At 36.8% G+C, this 16,426-nt stretch overlaps 2 protein-coding genes across 4 annotated transcripts in view; both read left to right on the forward strand.

Annotated features, from left to right (window-relative positions):
* Positions 1-16,426, forward strand: part of LOC126591029 (phenylacetaldehyde reductase) — a 72,477-nt gene that overhangs the window by 14,277 nt on the left and 41,774 nt on the right. The gene's annotated exons all lie outside the window — the stretch shown is intronic.
* On the forward strand, positions 1,323-10,855 carry LOC126591025 (NAD(H) kinase 1-like). 3 transcript variants are annotated; one of them, XM_050256554.1, is made up of 13 exons: positions 1,326-1,503; positions 2,118-2,164; positions 2,283-2,436; positions 2,538-2,657; positions 4,757-4,894; positions 5,810-5,982; positions 6,676-6,789; positions 6,896-6,990; positions 7,487-7,593; positions 8,516-8,589; positions 9,206-9,284; positions 9,449-9,756; positions 10,262-10,855. In XM_050256554.1, the coding sequence occupies exons 3-13, from the start codon at positions 2,430-2,432 to the stop codon at positions 10,568-10,570; spliced, it is 1,524 nt and encodes a 507-aa protein (XP_050112511.1). In that variant the 5' UTR covers positions 1,326-1,503; positions 2,118-2,164; positions 2,283-2,429; the 3' UTR covers positions 10,571-10,855. The 3 variants fall into 3 exon arrangements, with proteins under 3 accessions (XP_050112508.1, XP_050112510.1, XP_050112511.1); XM_050256551.1 differs by lacking the exon at positions 2,118-2,164 and having other exon boundaries at positions 1,323-1,503; XM_050256553.1 differs by lacking the exons at positions 2,118-2,164; positions 4,757-4,894 and having other exon boundaries at positions 1,324-1,503.

The raw sequence follows: 16,426 nt of genomic DNA on the forward strand, positions 1-16,426 counted from the left end.
TTTTATCCTATTTTGCTCTGGGATTTCAAACTTCAGCTAGCTTTCATCTTTATGAAGTCTCTTCTTTCAGCCGGAAAAAAAAGGAGAAATGAAACTTTTTCTTCCAGGCGTTCTTAACTGCCTAATGGAATCAGTTTCTGATGCATAGTCACTGATTATGCATGTATCAACATCAATCTATTTCCCTTGCGAAAAATCACATGGGTTGCTTGCAACATTTGCGAATTGCGATGCGATACGAAAAATCCCATGGGTTCCCCCCAAAAAAATCTTTGGAAATTGGTATCTGAACTGTAGAAAATGTTTTCAAATTTGAACCCTTAGACTGCAACTCAAAAAAAAAAAAAAAATCTCAACATGTTCTTGAATTATTATTAGGTTTGCTGTTAAAAGAACTTGGGGAGTGTAATTTTTAGGGCTTTAATAGTCATTTTATAATAAGATATATGAGTTATTTAATATTAGAATTTAGGTAGGGGTAGTCAACAAAATGTGAGGTGTCAATAAAAAAACCCTATATTGTATTATCTCTTTAATAGAGATAAGTCGACTAACACATATGATTCTATCTTTATTATAAAAATATACGAATGATGATACAAACAAATAGTAATAATAATTTTTTTTTTTCTTATGGGTTGTAATGTTTTGTTTTTTTATCAAAAAGTGACAATCCACCATTTCGAGGGTAAGGAAGATTCACATAGCATTTAAGTTTTTATTAGTCATCATCGTGTGATTCACCATTACTAGAAATCGAATCAAAGACGTGTTGTATGAAATATGATGCGATATTTCTTCCTAAGCCTTGGACCCGTGATGGTTGTTTATATAATGTTTGGGTTGTGGGTGAGAGAGGAGGACGAGAGAGGTGTTGGCATTGTAGTTAGAGCATCTCCAAAGAAAATATCAAATGTTAATTGGATGGTTGACGCAGAAATATTAGATTTTATATTTTTCCAACCGATATTTTTTTTTGTTATAACTAATATGTGCATGACCTATTTTAAAAAAGAAATCAATAAAAATCAATTTTCAAGATCTATCCGCACAATAAAATAATTAAAAATTATTTAACATCACATTTTCTCATATGTTAAATTTGTTATATGAAAACTCATATATCAATTCACATAGGAGTGACATATCGGTTGAAATTTGCTCATACCTTCAAATTTAATTACATGACATTCCACTTAGGATTTGACATCTCTTTTAGAGATGATCGTAATAAATCAATCTCCAAAAATCCCATTTTCCTTAAAAAAAAAAATTAAAATAAAAAAAAATAAAAATTAGAAAGTCTGAACCTTTGTGTGTGGAAATACCAAACATGGAGTAACAAATCAGAAATCTCCTATCTCCAACATTTGTAGGCTCTTCCTTCCTCTTGGAGAAAGAAGAAGAAGAGGAAGAAGAAGAAAAAGAGGAATCTTTCCTCCTTTTTTTATCAGATATATTTTGTTCAACTCAGCCATGGCTCCCAGCAAGCTCAATTCTACTGTAATCACCTCTCTCTCTCTCTCTCTCTCTCTCAATTATGCTGTAATTAATTAATCAATCAATTTTCATTTTAAACTCCATTAGATTTTGAATGTGTAGTGTTGTTTTTGGTGCATGTTGCATTTCTAGGAGAAGCTAATGAGCTTATATATATATATATATATATATTATATAATTCTGAATTTTGTGATTGCACTCAATGGCCAGTATTGGACTGATTCTGCTTGAGTACTGGTGTTTGGGCTGAATTTGTTAATCATTGTTATCTGGGTGACTTTGGATCAATCCAAAATTCCAATCTTTGAAGGAAATTGCTTAATAAGTACTTTCGTTTCCTTCAGTTTCCCCATTTGTAAAAATTGAATCAAACAACTTATCCAAATCTCAATGAAATCTGAAGAAACTTGATTTGAGTGTATTGCATAATCAATGCTCAAATACGGACACGGTCATACGAGTTAAATAGATATGTAATTCTATTGACACTACCCAAAATGAGATAACTTATAGTCGGAGTGGTGGCGTGGCGCTAACAGTTCCTTCTTGTAAGAAGCCTGAAGTAGTGATAACGTGATTCTTCTCCATTGATTTATGACTTTGTGCTGATCTATTAGGCCCGAAACTAGGAAGTTTTCGCTGAAATGAATTTATCGGAAATTCGGTAACTATACTTACCTATGCATCATACAATAATAACTATGCTAGCTCTATGTTGTTAACAAGATATCCTCGGAGCAGACGAAGTTGTGCTTCTTATCTGATATGCTTCCTGTGGACAGGGCGAACCAAGTGTTTCATGCTCACAGCCAGAGAACGGTTTTCTCAATTCGATTTCGCTTTTAAGTTCAGAGAAAGCAGTCCAGGAACTTTTTCATCAATCTCCCTTTCAGAGCACAGATGACCACCTCATAGAGTTCTCGGACGCTATGAGAAGTATGGTTATGTTCTATTCTCAATTTTTTTACACTAGTCAGTGAAACAATTATCATTAATAATTAATATACATTGCTTATATTACATTCAACTTTCTCTAGCTGTTGAAAAGGCCCTGAGACGGGCTGCTGAATGGAAGGCTTCTGCTCAAGCTGAGGCAGCTGAATGGAAGCGTAAATATGAACTGGAGAGGGCTCGCAATCTACATTTGGAACATAAAGGTTTTTCAATGATTGAACAACATAATATAATTGTCATGCTGCTTTTGTTCTTTCACATAGATATACATATATTTGATATATTAATTTCTGGTGATGGAAAACACAGTTTTCAAATATTTGCTGATATTATTCTAGCACAGTTAGAAGCCTTAATACAAATACTTGGGTTCATCTAAAAAAGTACTTAGTTTCCGTCAGTTTTTGTCAAAGCCATTTTTCCTTTTATCCCTTTTTCATTACCTAAGAGCCCTTTTATTAGTGCAAAAGAATTCTTCTAGCACTTTAACCATTGAACTGGAGCATCTTAGTTGATCATTCTTCATTACTTTGGATTTTAGCTTCTTGCAGGCCTTTTCATTGCTTTTGAAATTCTGTATTTGTGTAGCTTTTGTTTCGATGGTAACTGAAAAAACAAGATTACACGCAGTGGCTGAAGTTTGAGAAAGGTCATAGAATAAATCTGTATCCTGGTCCCAGAATTAGGTAATGCTGTTTACACTTTTAAAAATCAATCTAGTTCATATGGAAAAGCTTTTCTGCTACGTATACTCGACCATAACCACAAATAGTACTACTTTAAATTGCCCTACATTGAGTCAGTTTGAAAATCATTTGGCCTCCCTGTTATCCTCTCTATCCCCTATGTTAGTTAAATGAGAATTAATTTATTGATGATGAATTTAAAAACTTCTCGACTCTAAAGCATATAGGTTTGCGTTCTTGTGTCATTTTCTAGTGATATGTTGTTAACTAATAGCTAATGATGTAAATTGACGTGATAGGGCCTTACTCTCATACCTTGTAGAAAGTCTTTTCATGTTTCTAAAGAATTGTCCTAGAGCACAGATTAGACTCTTCAAAGAAAAGTACCAGAGATTCAATGCTGGTATCTCAAGCCCTTGGGGTTAGTTCAAATGGTGATGGAGGGAAAATGGGATAGGATTAGGATAGGTCAAGATTCAATCCACTCCAATTTAACAAAAACAAAGTACCAGAATCTAAAACGACTCTTCTAAGAAAGACGCCTTTGTGAAAGAGGTTACTGAAATATTCCTTAACAGAATATCATCAACGTAATGTGAAAAATTACATGAGATTAAAGCATACAAGAAAAGATAAAAGTACAGAACTTTTTCTTCGAAAGTTCATGGCCAAAGTTACTCGTTGAAACAAAAGACAAAAGGAGAAACGCTCTAAGCATGAAGTGTCTTCTCCCCCCTGTAGCCCCTATCTTGTGGTAGCATGGAAGAAGATGTCTTTAAATGTTAAAGGGGGTTTCATGTTCTCAAAATATTGAAATGAAGTTGTAGAAACGAATCTTCATAAGTGAAGGCTCTGGATAATTCAATGTTCGATGGGTTTCCATTTTCCTAAACCAAATTGCTTCTGTGTTTAACACTTTGTATACAGTTAAGCCTGCAGCCTTAAGCTGTAAGCGCACCTTAGATATACATGTGTACATACGTGCAAAACTATACATACATATAGTTGATGTTACTGGAGAGGGACATAGTTAGCACCTGTTCAAATAGTAGAAACACTTTCAAACTATGCTATAACACATATAGGCAAACAACAAATCTCCAAGAGAGAAAAACTAATAATGTAAAATCTATTGTTGTTTTACCACAAAAATATGCTAAAATATTTCAAAAGTGCCAAGGGTGCTCCGCCACTGTATATACCTAGTTCAATAGAGTCACATTAATTCATTTCTTCTCCCATCATCTTTCTCCATTTTTGGTAAACAGGAAACTTTCGTGAAGCTTTATGAAATGATCTTGTCTTAGACGGTCCTTCATATCATATGTTTTCATTTTGCAATTTTCACAAACCTTTTGTCTTTTCTTCCCTTTCCTTCTGGACGAGATCTCCATTTATTGTTTTTGCTTATCCATTTGTAGTGCTTATCCCAGAAAAACCTTTTACTTCTCTCGGAATGCTTCTTGTGGTTGACAATCTTATTGGCCATAGTATTGAGTTGATTTCTTCGTGATACCTCTGCAAATGGTCAAAACTAGATCAATTGCTTGGTGTTGCTGGTCTTTCTAATCATATTTGGACTCATTATCATCAGATTGTGGGTATTCCACTATCAGGTGACAACTTTTATGAAAAGCTACGAAGTTCGTGGGCTCTGAGTTCTCTATGTAATGCAATGGGAATGATAGGATTTATGCTTCCATGTGTATTCTGCTTGGAAATTTGCAAGCAACCGGACAGGGAAGTTTCTGAAGGTACTTGCTTTGTCTTGTACACAAATAAAGTCATTCCGATGCGCCCACAAAATAAAACTGCACATTTCTAACAGAAAGTAATTCCCCTTTCTAGTTTTTTGGGGTCAATTTAAATAATTAAAATAAGTAGAGATATATAAAAACCTCTTTCCTTGAGATGCCAGGATAGGAGAACGTTGTTAAGCTTTGAGGTCATTTGATCTTTTACAACAATACAAATTACTAACTACAAACTGAGGAGCTGTTGTTAATTTGAGTTGATGGTGCTACGAGGACAAGGGCTAGTTGTGCAGGAAAGTATTAGTAACTGTCCCAGAGTAATTTCCAATACGCCTTTATTGGCTGAACAGACCATAACAAATTTTATTTGCGTAAACTTTTCCAACAATATATTAATGTGCCTAATATTTCTTTGTTACAACATAATGTGAATGAACCTCACGTTATTTTTCTAAACAGCCTTCAAAACTACTACACTTTTTCTCACATCAAAAGTTTTCCCTTCCATAACAAGAGACTTGCAAGAGGCTTGGAGTTAGTGATGTTTTGGCTTATATATTGTGAATGCATTTGGGGTTTTTTCGTGCTTAGACTCATGCATTTGTTGGTTAAAATTATGTAGTTCGTGGTAATTGATTTATTGCATTTTCTCCAAGATTATTAAAGTTTAGATGCCGAAGGGGTGTTTGATGTGGGGGTTTCCCCTGGTTACTGTGGTTGTTTCTCAGTTGCACCACTGTTGTGGTATCATTAGTTTTTTTCTTTTGTGCATGGTACTTTGTGTTGTGTGCTCATTCGCATAATTCGATGTATACTTTGTTTCATCTTAAACTAGCATATGTGATGTTCCCCTGAGCTTCTTTGTTTCACCTTATTCATACCTTAATAGAAGGGATTTTCTGGCTTATGTTACAGAGCAATCAAGTAAAGAGAATAACTGCATGGATGAGAGGACCGAGAACTTGGGCAGCCAATCAAATGAGCAATCTGAACAGTGTTGTGGGAGGAATGGGATATGCTCCCATGAAGTTCTTCGGGATGAAAGCTGTTCTGATTCCAAGGCATTTCTCAATATATATACCAGAAAGGTACCCTTTGTTTTGTGTCCTTGCCCTCCTGTTCAGCTAATCTCTGGCGTGTTTTGTACACCATGATTAAGGGGACTATTTAATTTCTAATAAAAGTATCACTCCAATTTGGACTTGGATGGAGTGAAAAGTTTTAGGTTGGAAAATGATTTTGCTGATCATCATTCTGCTTCCGACGTGAAGTGTTTAAACCATACAGAACCACAGTAAAGGGAAAGTAATAATCCTAGTAGTTACAGGAAATTAAAGCCAAGCAAAAGCTTTCCCAAACAATTCAGTCAACAGTTGGACCTAAAAAACAACTATTCAGTCAACTATACAGCTCTACACGTGCCAACAGATAGTAACCACATGACTTTTTGTATCATTTATTAACATTTCATTATGAACACAACTTAGCGTATATAGATAATGTGCCTCAACAATTCTAACAACTTAGCATATGGTCAAAACTTAAGATTTACACATGTTCTGTAGCCTAATATCAAATTATTTTTTTAGTAAGATGTTCTTAGTTACCATAATTTTTTTCTGAAATATTTTATATTTATACCACTGCTACTACCACCACCACCAACTGAATGCGATTTTCTTTGGCTGTCATAATGCATTGTTCATGTTAAACATGTTGACACATTATTACTGCAATTAATTTTACTGATTATATCATGACATCCATGTTTCTTGAGACAGGCATCATTTAAACTTTCATGGTGGTGCAATGGCGATGAGAGTGACCAGCACAAGCATGACATTGTCTCTTTTGAAAGGGGAAACATTACAACTGCAGAGCGTAGCAGTAAACAGGTATAACCTATTCTATATATGCATGTTGCTTGTTTTTTCCCACTGTTTTTGCGTCTTTCGAATGGCTCCCATCTACTATCTATTTAAGATCTCGATTTCATTTCAGATTGCTTTGAAGTGGGAATCTCAGCCACAGACTGTGATTATATTGACGAAACCAAATTCAACTTCTGTTCGAATTCTATGTGCAGAGATGGTCAGGTGTGGATCTTAAGATTTCTTTAGTCTGTCATCTCTGATACCAGATTTTGTTTCCTGCATTAGCTGCTTTTTCATATTATTGTAGCTTGAGCTCTGTGACCTCAACACATTATATTCAAGAAATGACGACTTGTAGTTAAATCTTAAGTATGGCAATGCTGCAACATTTTCATTATTACAATTATTGAGGTTGATTACTCTGCTTTTTCATCGCTAAGTTGGATATTTTAAAACGATGTTGCTTTTTCATTCACCTTACATATTAGCTCCCATATGGTTATTTAAAATAGCCCCCCGTCATGCACTGAAAAAAAACGCGCTGACGCACAATTTCTCAAAATAAAAAATGGTCATGTACATTCTTGTGAAGTCCCTCATGCCAAAATTCAATTTATAGATGATGCTGTATCTTTACATTCTTGCATGCCTATGTAACTTTGTACTTGAATGTTCGCACATGTTTTTCCTTTCCTCAGTCTTGAATTTCCCTCTCCAGATGGTTGAGTGAGCAGAAAAAGTTAAATATTTACGTGGAACCACGTGTAAGAGCTGAACTTCTAACAGAGTCATCTTACTTCAACTTCGTCCATACATGGAAGGATGGTGAGAACCATAGAAGATTGTTTCTTTTCTATTATATTTTTTAAGACACTTCAATCTTAGAGTACATGCAACAAATTCCGAGACTTCTTTTTGTTATGCTTTTTACAAAAGATATGTTTACAGACTTTTGCGCTACATGCATATTTCTGTGTATGAAATTCTTCTTCTTGTTTTCTTTTTTCTAAATAAGAAATAAATCTTCTATTGCTAGTAGAGGGTGAGTGTAAAGCAAGGAAGGACTATCTGAGGCTAACAGAAGAACGTTAAACAAAACAATTCAAATCATTAGGAAGATACTACAAGATCATGGGTGAAAATCATTAGAATTACACTGACCAAGTACTTGGGAAATAGCCTTCTAGGGATGCTTGGAAGTCATTCTACCAGCCTGGATCATTTTCGTGCAATTAACATGTTTCATTATTACATAGTCCACAAAGATCTGTTGTTAATCCTTATCGCATTGATTTTTTCATGTTGGACAGAGTTATACATATGCAACTTCACTTGTGTGAGTTGTGTCTGTTTGTTTTTTATTTGAGTAATGATCTTACAAAATGTCCAGCCACAGAGCGCTTTATGCATGCATATGTTCTTTCTTTAATTCCCAGTTATGGTTTAAGTGATAACAAATTGGGCATACATGTAAGACTTTTGCATAATATTGATCTCAGGTGCTTGTTTGTAAATTATAAATTAATAAACAAGTTTTGTTTAAGGGAACTGTTATTAGCACTCCAAAAATCTCATTCTACACTCCTCACAAGTGTATTTTTCTTTCTAATTATAGAAAGTTTGGAGTGCCAAATCAGATTTTAGGAGTGCCAGTAACAATTTCCTTGTTTAATAATATATTACTAGCTTGCTACTTGTGCTCGGGATTTGCTGTTTACTGTTTAGAGCTTCATCTTTTGCTTGACAGAGACCGAAATAATGCTCCTGCACACAAAAGTGGACCTTGTGGTAACTCTTGGCGGGGATGGAACTGTCCTCTGGGTAAGTGCATATAATTTTGAGCTTTAACTTGATTACTTCAGAATGTTTTAGTGCATTAAACTATTTGGGTTGAGGGAATTAAACATGTATCGGACCACCTTTCAGTTCATTTTAGTGCATGTGTGCTCCTGTTAATAGCAGATATCTGAGTTCTGATTCATGTATGTTATCCCTTGTTTTTAGGCGGTATTTATCTTCCAATATGGTTGATATTTTATAGTCAAAGAAGTTTCATAGACGGTTCATAACTTCAAAACCCAGCTACTGGAGTTTTGTGTCACAGATCCTACCTTCCCAATAGCATGCAGCCCCTTGGACCATGTCAAAAGGACAAAAAAAAGAAAAAGAAAAGGAAAATACAGAAACAAAATGGTTTGACAATATACATGATGCAATCGTGCAACGGAGGGGTTGGAATTAAACACGATCATATTGCTCTTTCGTTTTTACAGTTCACAAGAATTTATTGTCACATGTATTTATGAATCACTATGCCATGGTTAAATATGTTAGACGTAATCAGTTTGTTGATTAGAGAGATCAATCCATTAACAGACAGGCATACAATTGATTAAGATTTTGTTGGCAGTAACAACTGTTTTCATTTAATTTGCAGGCAGCATCTATGTTCAAGGGACCAGTTCCTCCCATTGTGCCGTTTTCATTAGGGTCACTGGGATTTATGACTCCTTTTCGTATCCTTTTGTCATCTCTTTTAGAAGAGTTCCTTTTTAAAATAAGCACTCTAAAATTAGTTCCTAAAGTTACTCTGAATGCTTACTTGTCTTTTACGGGATCTTATTGTGTTACTTTTTACTGTTCCTGTATCTCATTCAAAGTGATCTTTAACATGCTTCAGACAGTGAACGCTACCGAGACTATCTTGATTCAATTTTAAACGGTCCCATTAATATCACGTTGCGACACCGGTTGCAGTGCCATGTTATTAGAGAAGCAGCCAAAAATAAGTATGAAACTGAAGGGCCAATGCTGGTACTAAACGAGGTTACAATCGACCGTGGGATATCATCATACCTCACAAATTTAGAATGCTATTGTGACAATTCTTTTGTCACATGTGTCCAAGGAGATGGGCTAATATTATCAACAACTTCTGGCAGTACCGCATATTCATTAGCAGCTGGAGGATCAATGGTACATCCCCAGGTTTGTTTTTATACTACTATCAGTGCCTGTTTACAGCTATCTATGTTATATGGTAGTTCTGTACTTTATAGTGCCTGTTGCTTGGTGTATTGGTGGATAAGATAAGACTACTGATATGTGATGCTGATAATCTTGACGTTACTGTTTGTGTTGGAGACGTCACATGAGTGATTCTAAATCAGAGCTACCGGGAAGACAAAGCAAGTTTTTATCAAATATATGTTATACTGCAGCGTATATTAGCCTCTTAGCGCACTCTGCATGTTGTGGGAGGGTTTTCTTTAATGAGAAAGGGTGAAAATATAAGAGCAAAACAATCGTCGTTATAAAATGCTCGAAGGCGTGAAGTACAACGTAGATGATTAGCAGAGAAACAGAGTTGACGAAAACTGTTCCTAGGATATTTTAAAACTAATCTTGTTAACAATGAAATACTGCTCACAAGGTTATCTGGCTGATCTTTCGCTGCAACATTGTAATTATGATTTTTTCTTCGTAATTGCAGGTGCCTGGAATTCTTTTTACACCTATCTGTCCACATTCCTTATCGTTTCGGCCTCTGATATTACCTGAGCATGTGACGTTGCGAGTGCAAGTACCCTCCAACAGCAGAAGTCATGCGTGGGCGTCCTTTGATGGAAAGGACAGGAAACGGTTGGCTGCTGGCGATGCACTTGTGTGCAGCATGGCGCCTTGGCCTGTCCCCACTGCATGTCAAGTTGATTCCACCAGTGACTTCTTGAACAGCATCCATGACGGCCTCCACTGGAACCTTCGAAAGACTCAGTCTTTCGATGGCCCTCGGGATGCATAGTGCGTTTTTTTTTTTTTTTTGTATACTAATTTTCTAGTTCGCAGATCCCCATAGGATCAAAATCTAACGTGTTATTAAGGGAAGAAGGTGGAAGGTCAAGAGCAAATGTTTATCTTTCATGTGTATGGTCTCCTCCTCAACTACGTTTTCTCCTCGAATAAGTTCAAGGCTTGAAGCAGAGCACTTGTTAAATGGTTGCCAAAAGATTAATTTTACCGCTTTCGTCTTAGGAACTTGAAAACTGGATCTTGATCACTGAACGAATATATACAAGAAATTTAGAAATTGTCCAGTCTACGAATTCATACTCTCTTGCATGCATTTGTATTGCTTCACATTTATGCCTGGTTCGAGCACTTTTGTAAGCATTTATGCTGATAAGCGCTTTTACTCGCTTGCTTCAATTTTATTTGAATCGTGTCAAACAATTTTTAGCAAATCGCACCATAGCAATCTAACCACCACTTTAATTCAAGTGAGAAACATACAATAGTGGGACCAAAGTCTAAAATATCGATAATATCGGAAATATCGGTAGTCTAAAAATACGGAAATTTCAATGGAAATATCGGGATATTATCGATATCGATAAAAATTGAATAAAAACCACGGAAATTATAAGAAAAACTTGGAAATTTTTATTGAAACTTTGCAGGATGTTTATTTAGTCAATTATTTATTAGTTTATCACAAAAAATTGGAAGGAAATGTAATGCATGATGGATTTAATTGATTTAAGTTGATTATATAGCGAGCTGGCAAACATTATGAGTGTAAAAAATATGTAGTAATTAATGAAAGAAGTTTAAACACACCATAATCATTTATATATAATGAATTAGTACAATATTTTACACTTTATACATTGCATGGTAAGATACATGAGTGACTTAGTACCACATAGACTTCCTATCAAGGTCTAAAATATCGATGATATCGGTAGTCCAAAAACACAGAAATTTCGATAGAAATATCGGGATAATATCGATATTTTAGACCTTGAGTGGGACACACCTCTATTAAAGACGTGATCAATAATGTGATCAGTTTTGTATGTCAAATCAGCGTTATTTATAACTTACTATATTACTCAAAGGATTGTTTTACAAACCATAGATTTACTCTATTTTTATCTTTTGAAGAAATAATATTATCTACATTAATAAGAGGGAGAGAGATGAGCTTAGTCTCACAATGGGCTAGCAATAATGTGATTCAAATTCGTTTTTGGTGAGAATCGAACTTGAGGCCTTTAACTTACCAATAAAAAGGAATATAGTACTAGCTGACAGCTTCACGCTAATTTATCTGCAAGGAAATGCAAAGACCTGCCTAATGTGTTCATCTTATTTGAGGTATTTTGTTTGGAGAGAGAAATCACGTGCGTGCATGGGTCGAAACAGCTTCTTACGTCCTACTCCATGCATACACCACTCCAACTCTATAACTGTCATTCTCCAAACGTCTTTGCGTAATTTGTGTGAATTAAAATGTCGAATTCATGTGAATTTACCCTAATGGGAGTTTCCTGTTTTAAAATTAAACAAAAAAACATGTCAAGTGAAGTTGTAATGCACCATTATATTAAGATTATTAATAACTAAAACTTGTTTTATCTGGGCACAAAAGGGTGATCACCCTAGCTAGGTTGCCCTATCTTTTAACTTTAAGAACATGCGTGAATTATGGGATTTACGTTACTCGAATCCTACTCATCCGTACATAACTCAACATATGTTTGGATGACGGGAAAGTGGTGAAAGTTAAGAACAGAGTTCAATGTCCCAACCGGGAGAAACTATATTGTGTGTAACTGTAACCTCACGTGACATGCCGATATGGTGTTACCAATCTACCTGAGTAAAATATTGATAACTGTGTCAGCAAAAACCTTTACCTCTTGGAGCTTTATGCAAAGCCGTAGCTATCTCAGGAGTAACCCTATTGTTTTTCTACATATTTTTGTTTGAAAAATTATCACAAAACTACCAATTAGCTTCAAATTTATTCAAAACCTTGAAAGAAAGCTTTCCGGTGACTACTACTCCCCTGAGTCCCCCTTCTACCAATCTAAGCCACATTGTTTTCGGAATTGTTGGCTCCAAGAACACATGGAAGACGAAAAAACCATACATTGAGGCATGGTGGCGACCTAATGCCACCTGAGGATACCCCTTTTTAGACAGAGCTCCTACGCCGGAATTTCTACCTTGGCCCTTGTCTTCTCTCTCTTTTCGAGTTAAGGAGGACATCACTAGATTGAAAGTTTACCCGGAAGTTCGTATGCGGGTCCAAGTACGCATAGTACGTACAGTCCTGGAGACGTTTAGAGAGGGTGAGAAAGGTGAGAAATGGTATGTAATGGCGGATGACTGTACTGTCCTCTTTGTTGATAATTTAGTTGAGGTTCTAGCAAAGTAGGACCATAACAAGTACCAGTAGTGACGATAGAGGAGTCATGGAGATATATATATATATATATATATATATATATATATATATTGTTGTAGGCATAATTTACTGAACAATTATGGAGGCCTTAGAGAGAGAGGGGGTGCGGCAATAGAGAGAAGAATAGAGAGATGTGTAATTGTGGGTATGTGTTATCTCACCCCATTGTGCCTTTATTTATAGTAGTAGGAAGGGTAAAACCTTTCCCTTTAGGATTACAACATTTAATAGGTAATCTAATCCTAATAGGAATATAAGATACATTCCCATATTTCCTAGGATTTACACAATCACATTCCTATTCTAAATAGGACTGCAACACTCCCCCTTGAGTGTGTAAATACTCAAGTAAATGGCGCATCAAGTCTTCATTGATGAAGTAAGTACAGTTGATGAAGTCGTCGGCACAATGGGCAAATGCGAGTCTCAAATCAACGGAAGAATGCATAAAAAGTAAAACTCACAAAACCTCGCTATGGTAAAACCCAAGATGGGAGAAAAACCCATAGTCTAAGGAGAAAAGTGAGAAGTTGCATTAAGTCAAAACTATACGTTTTGTGGACGCAAGTAGAAGAGCTCTCAAGGGTATGATCAGCCCAGGATGGGTGCCTCGTTAAAACCTAGTTAGGTAGCAAAAACCCAGTGGGAAAAATGCTCCTAATCGTAGGGAAAAAGAGTACATTAAGATCAAGTGAGTATACTTCTGGATGCTCCCCCTAAGTTTGACATAACTTCCAAATGAGAACTACAAGCATTGCATATGAGTAGTTAGGCATACCAATTCCTCGGACAAGCTTCTGGAAGGTTGACTTCGACAGTGACATCGTGTAGAGGTCGGCAAGGTTGTCTGGGATCGGTTTGCATGACTTCAATCTCCTGATGCTTTGCTGATGTAGATGTAGACGCAATATGTCTTGGTGTTGACTTCGTTGATGTATCATAGCTTGGTCGGGTTGATACATGTGGCATAATCTTCATGGATCAACGTTGGGACTCAACGATGGATGAAAATATAGCAAGTACTTCGAATATGCTCAACAAGAACTCCTAACCATGTCTCACTTGTGGCATAGTGAAGTAAGGTGAGTCTTGGAACGATTCGAAAATTTTGCAACTAGGGTCATATCGTGGACCTCCAAGATATTGCGATATCCCTAACGGTAAAGATATAACCATTCGGGGATTTTGCCTTGTGCGAGTTTGATAAGTAACCAACGTCAGCATAACAAACAAGGCAAACATCATTTCGAGGATCAGGGGGGTTAGATCCGCTCAAGATGCGTTGGGATTTGCCCACGTAATACCTTCAGGGTACGTCTTTAATACCAATTCAGTGGTTGCGTGTAGGCGCGGTGCTGCATCTTTACCAAGATCAACAGCGAAGGAGATGTCCTGTCTAAATACAATGAGCTAAGTACAACGAAGTGCAAAGTTGAACTTTTAGATATGGAATTTCGGATTCCATAGACTATTCAAGAATCTTATTTGCATATAACGTATAGACGATCATGGGTATACTCAAAGGTGACGCATTCCGGGTGTAGTTCAACTGGTAGACCAAAATACCGTCAGAACAATGCTTCAACTTCAGGTCAAGGCATAAACGAGTTTTCCCAAGATCCTTCATCTCAAATTCCATCTTCAAGTGCGAGGCAGTTTTCTCAAGCTCTTCCAGAGTCTTAGTAAGATTCGTGTTAATGACATAAACCGTAACTCTAGCAATTTGGAATAAGACTTCATAGTTTAACACGCAAGGGCATAATTCATATCCTTGACTGATCAAATAATCACTTAGACGGGTATACCACATCCATTGGATTTTTCAATCCATAAGTGAACGCCTCAAAACGAGTTAAGAGGGTATTCCGTGGTTTGGAACTATTTGAACCAGTCCATGTAATTCTTCGGGAACTTACACGTAAATCTCCGTATTTATATCCCCATGGAGAAATACTAACCACATTTCATAATGCTGTTATCAATCACATGACGTTTTGAGATAAACCTTGCGTCGTAAGGCGTGCATCATATCGCACTATTTTATTCATCTCATAACGTTTCCTTTCCCACTTGTAACTCAACAGGGTTACCTTGGGTAGTGTAGGAACGACAGGTCCAATACACACTTTGGTAAGGAATTTGACCTGGATTGTAACTTTAGTTGTCCAATGAGTTCTACGTTGTCACTTAATCAACGGAACACGGTTCGATATCGTCACTTTTCATTTATGTCGGTAGCTACCATATAAGTGAAAACATCATCGATGATAATCTCATTTCAATTCCATTTTCTCATCCAAACTAGTATACTGGACCAAGAACTTCAAGTCTCGGGAGTAATTCGGATTAATCTCATGAGATAGAAATGATTTGAGACAGCGATCAAGTTTAGATTCATTGTTGTGCCGTGTCTTCCTTTTCCAGGGAAATGAATCCTACGAACCGAATGATATGTCGTGCTCCAGGCCAAGACATATTGATTGGCTATCCGTCGGTGTACCGGACCGTCAAACAGGAGCGTCCAAACCGTCCAACAGGGGCGGCACACCCTCCAGGGATGTTGACTCGACGTCCGTTAAGTACGTCTATCCTTGCAGGCATGTTTGCAGCTGGTATATGATCTCGTCACTTTAGCTAGATCAGAGGAATGCGTCTGGAGTAACATTATGAAATCTAGAATTCGTCGCACTTGCTTATCACACTTGTGCGGTATGGGGATCGAGATGAGACATAGTGGGCAACGTCCATGCAAATTCGCGCCGTTCTACAGGAACGTTGACGTTCTTATCTCCCCCTAACGGCGGGAAGACTATCTCATTAAAGTGACAACCCGTAAATAAGCGGTAAAGAGATCGTGTGCAAGGGCTCGAAGAGAGCTAGTGTGAAGGAGAATCATGATCGACAAAAGATACACATCCTTCTTTGAGGAACCATAGTGGTACGTTGCGGCGGTGCAACTTGGCACATGGAATGCGCACCCAAATGCGTAAGTACGAAAGTCGTCAGGTTCGTACCCAGTAACCAACTGTAACGTCATATAGGTTGGGTGGCAATGGGCCTCAAGGCGGACTAACATAGCTGCGTGCAAGATTGCATAGCCCTAGGCAAAGACCGAAAACTTGGTACGTTTACCAAAATTCGGGCGATCATTTAAATTGCGCTTTATGATCGCTAGGCTAGGCTATTTGGGGTGAACATGGGAATGCGATGTTCAATTAAAAACCCAAAATGACATGCAATACTTTATCGAAAATCGTCGATATAAACTCTCTAGCATTAACCAGTCTTCTAGATCTTAAGGGATAAGTAGGGTGGTGAATCCTTAATCGGCCAAGAGGTTTAGCAGTAATGTGTGTGGACAAACATGTGACCAGTTTTTCGATTCATCAACCAAAAACCATAAAT

This window comes from Malus sylvestris, chromosome 11 (genome assembly GCF_916048215.2).
Source record: "Malus sylvestris chromosome 11, drMalSylv7.2, whole genome shotgun sequence".
In the NCBI taxonomy this organism is placed as follows: Eukaryota; Viridiplantae; Streptophyta; class Magnoliopsida; order Rosales; family Rosaceae; genus Malus; species Malus sylvestris.

Excerpts from the sequence above, each read along its gene's own strand:
- LOC126591025 (XM_050256551.1), top strand. The coding sequence starts at position 1,477 with ATGGCTCCCAGCAAGCTCAATTCTACT. Across the intron at positions 6,790-6,895 it reads CAGAGCGTAGCAGTAAACAG|ATTGCTTTGAAGTGGGAATC; the intron begins GTATAACCTATT and ends ATTTCATTTCAG. Across the intron at positions 8,590-9,205 it reads GGGATGGAACTGTCCTCTGG|GCAGCATCTATGTTCAAGGG; the intron begins GTAAGTGCATAT and ends TTTAATTTGCAG.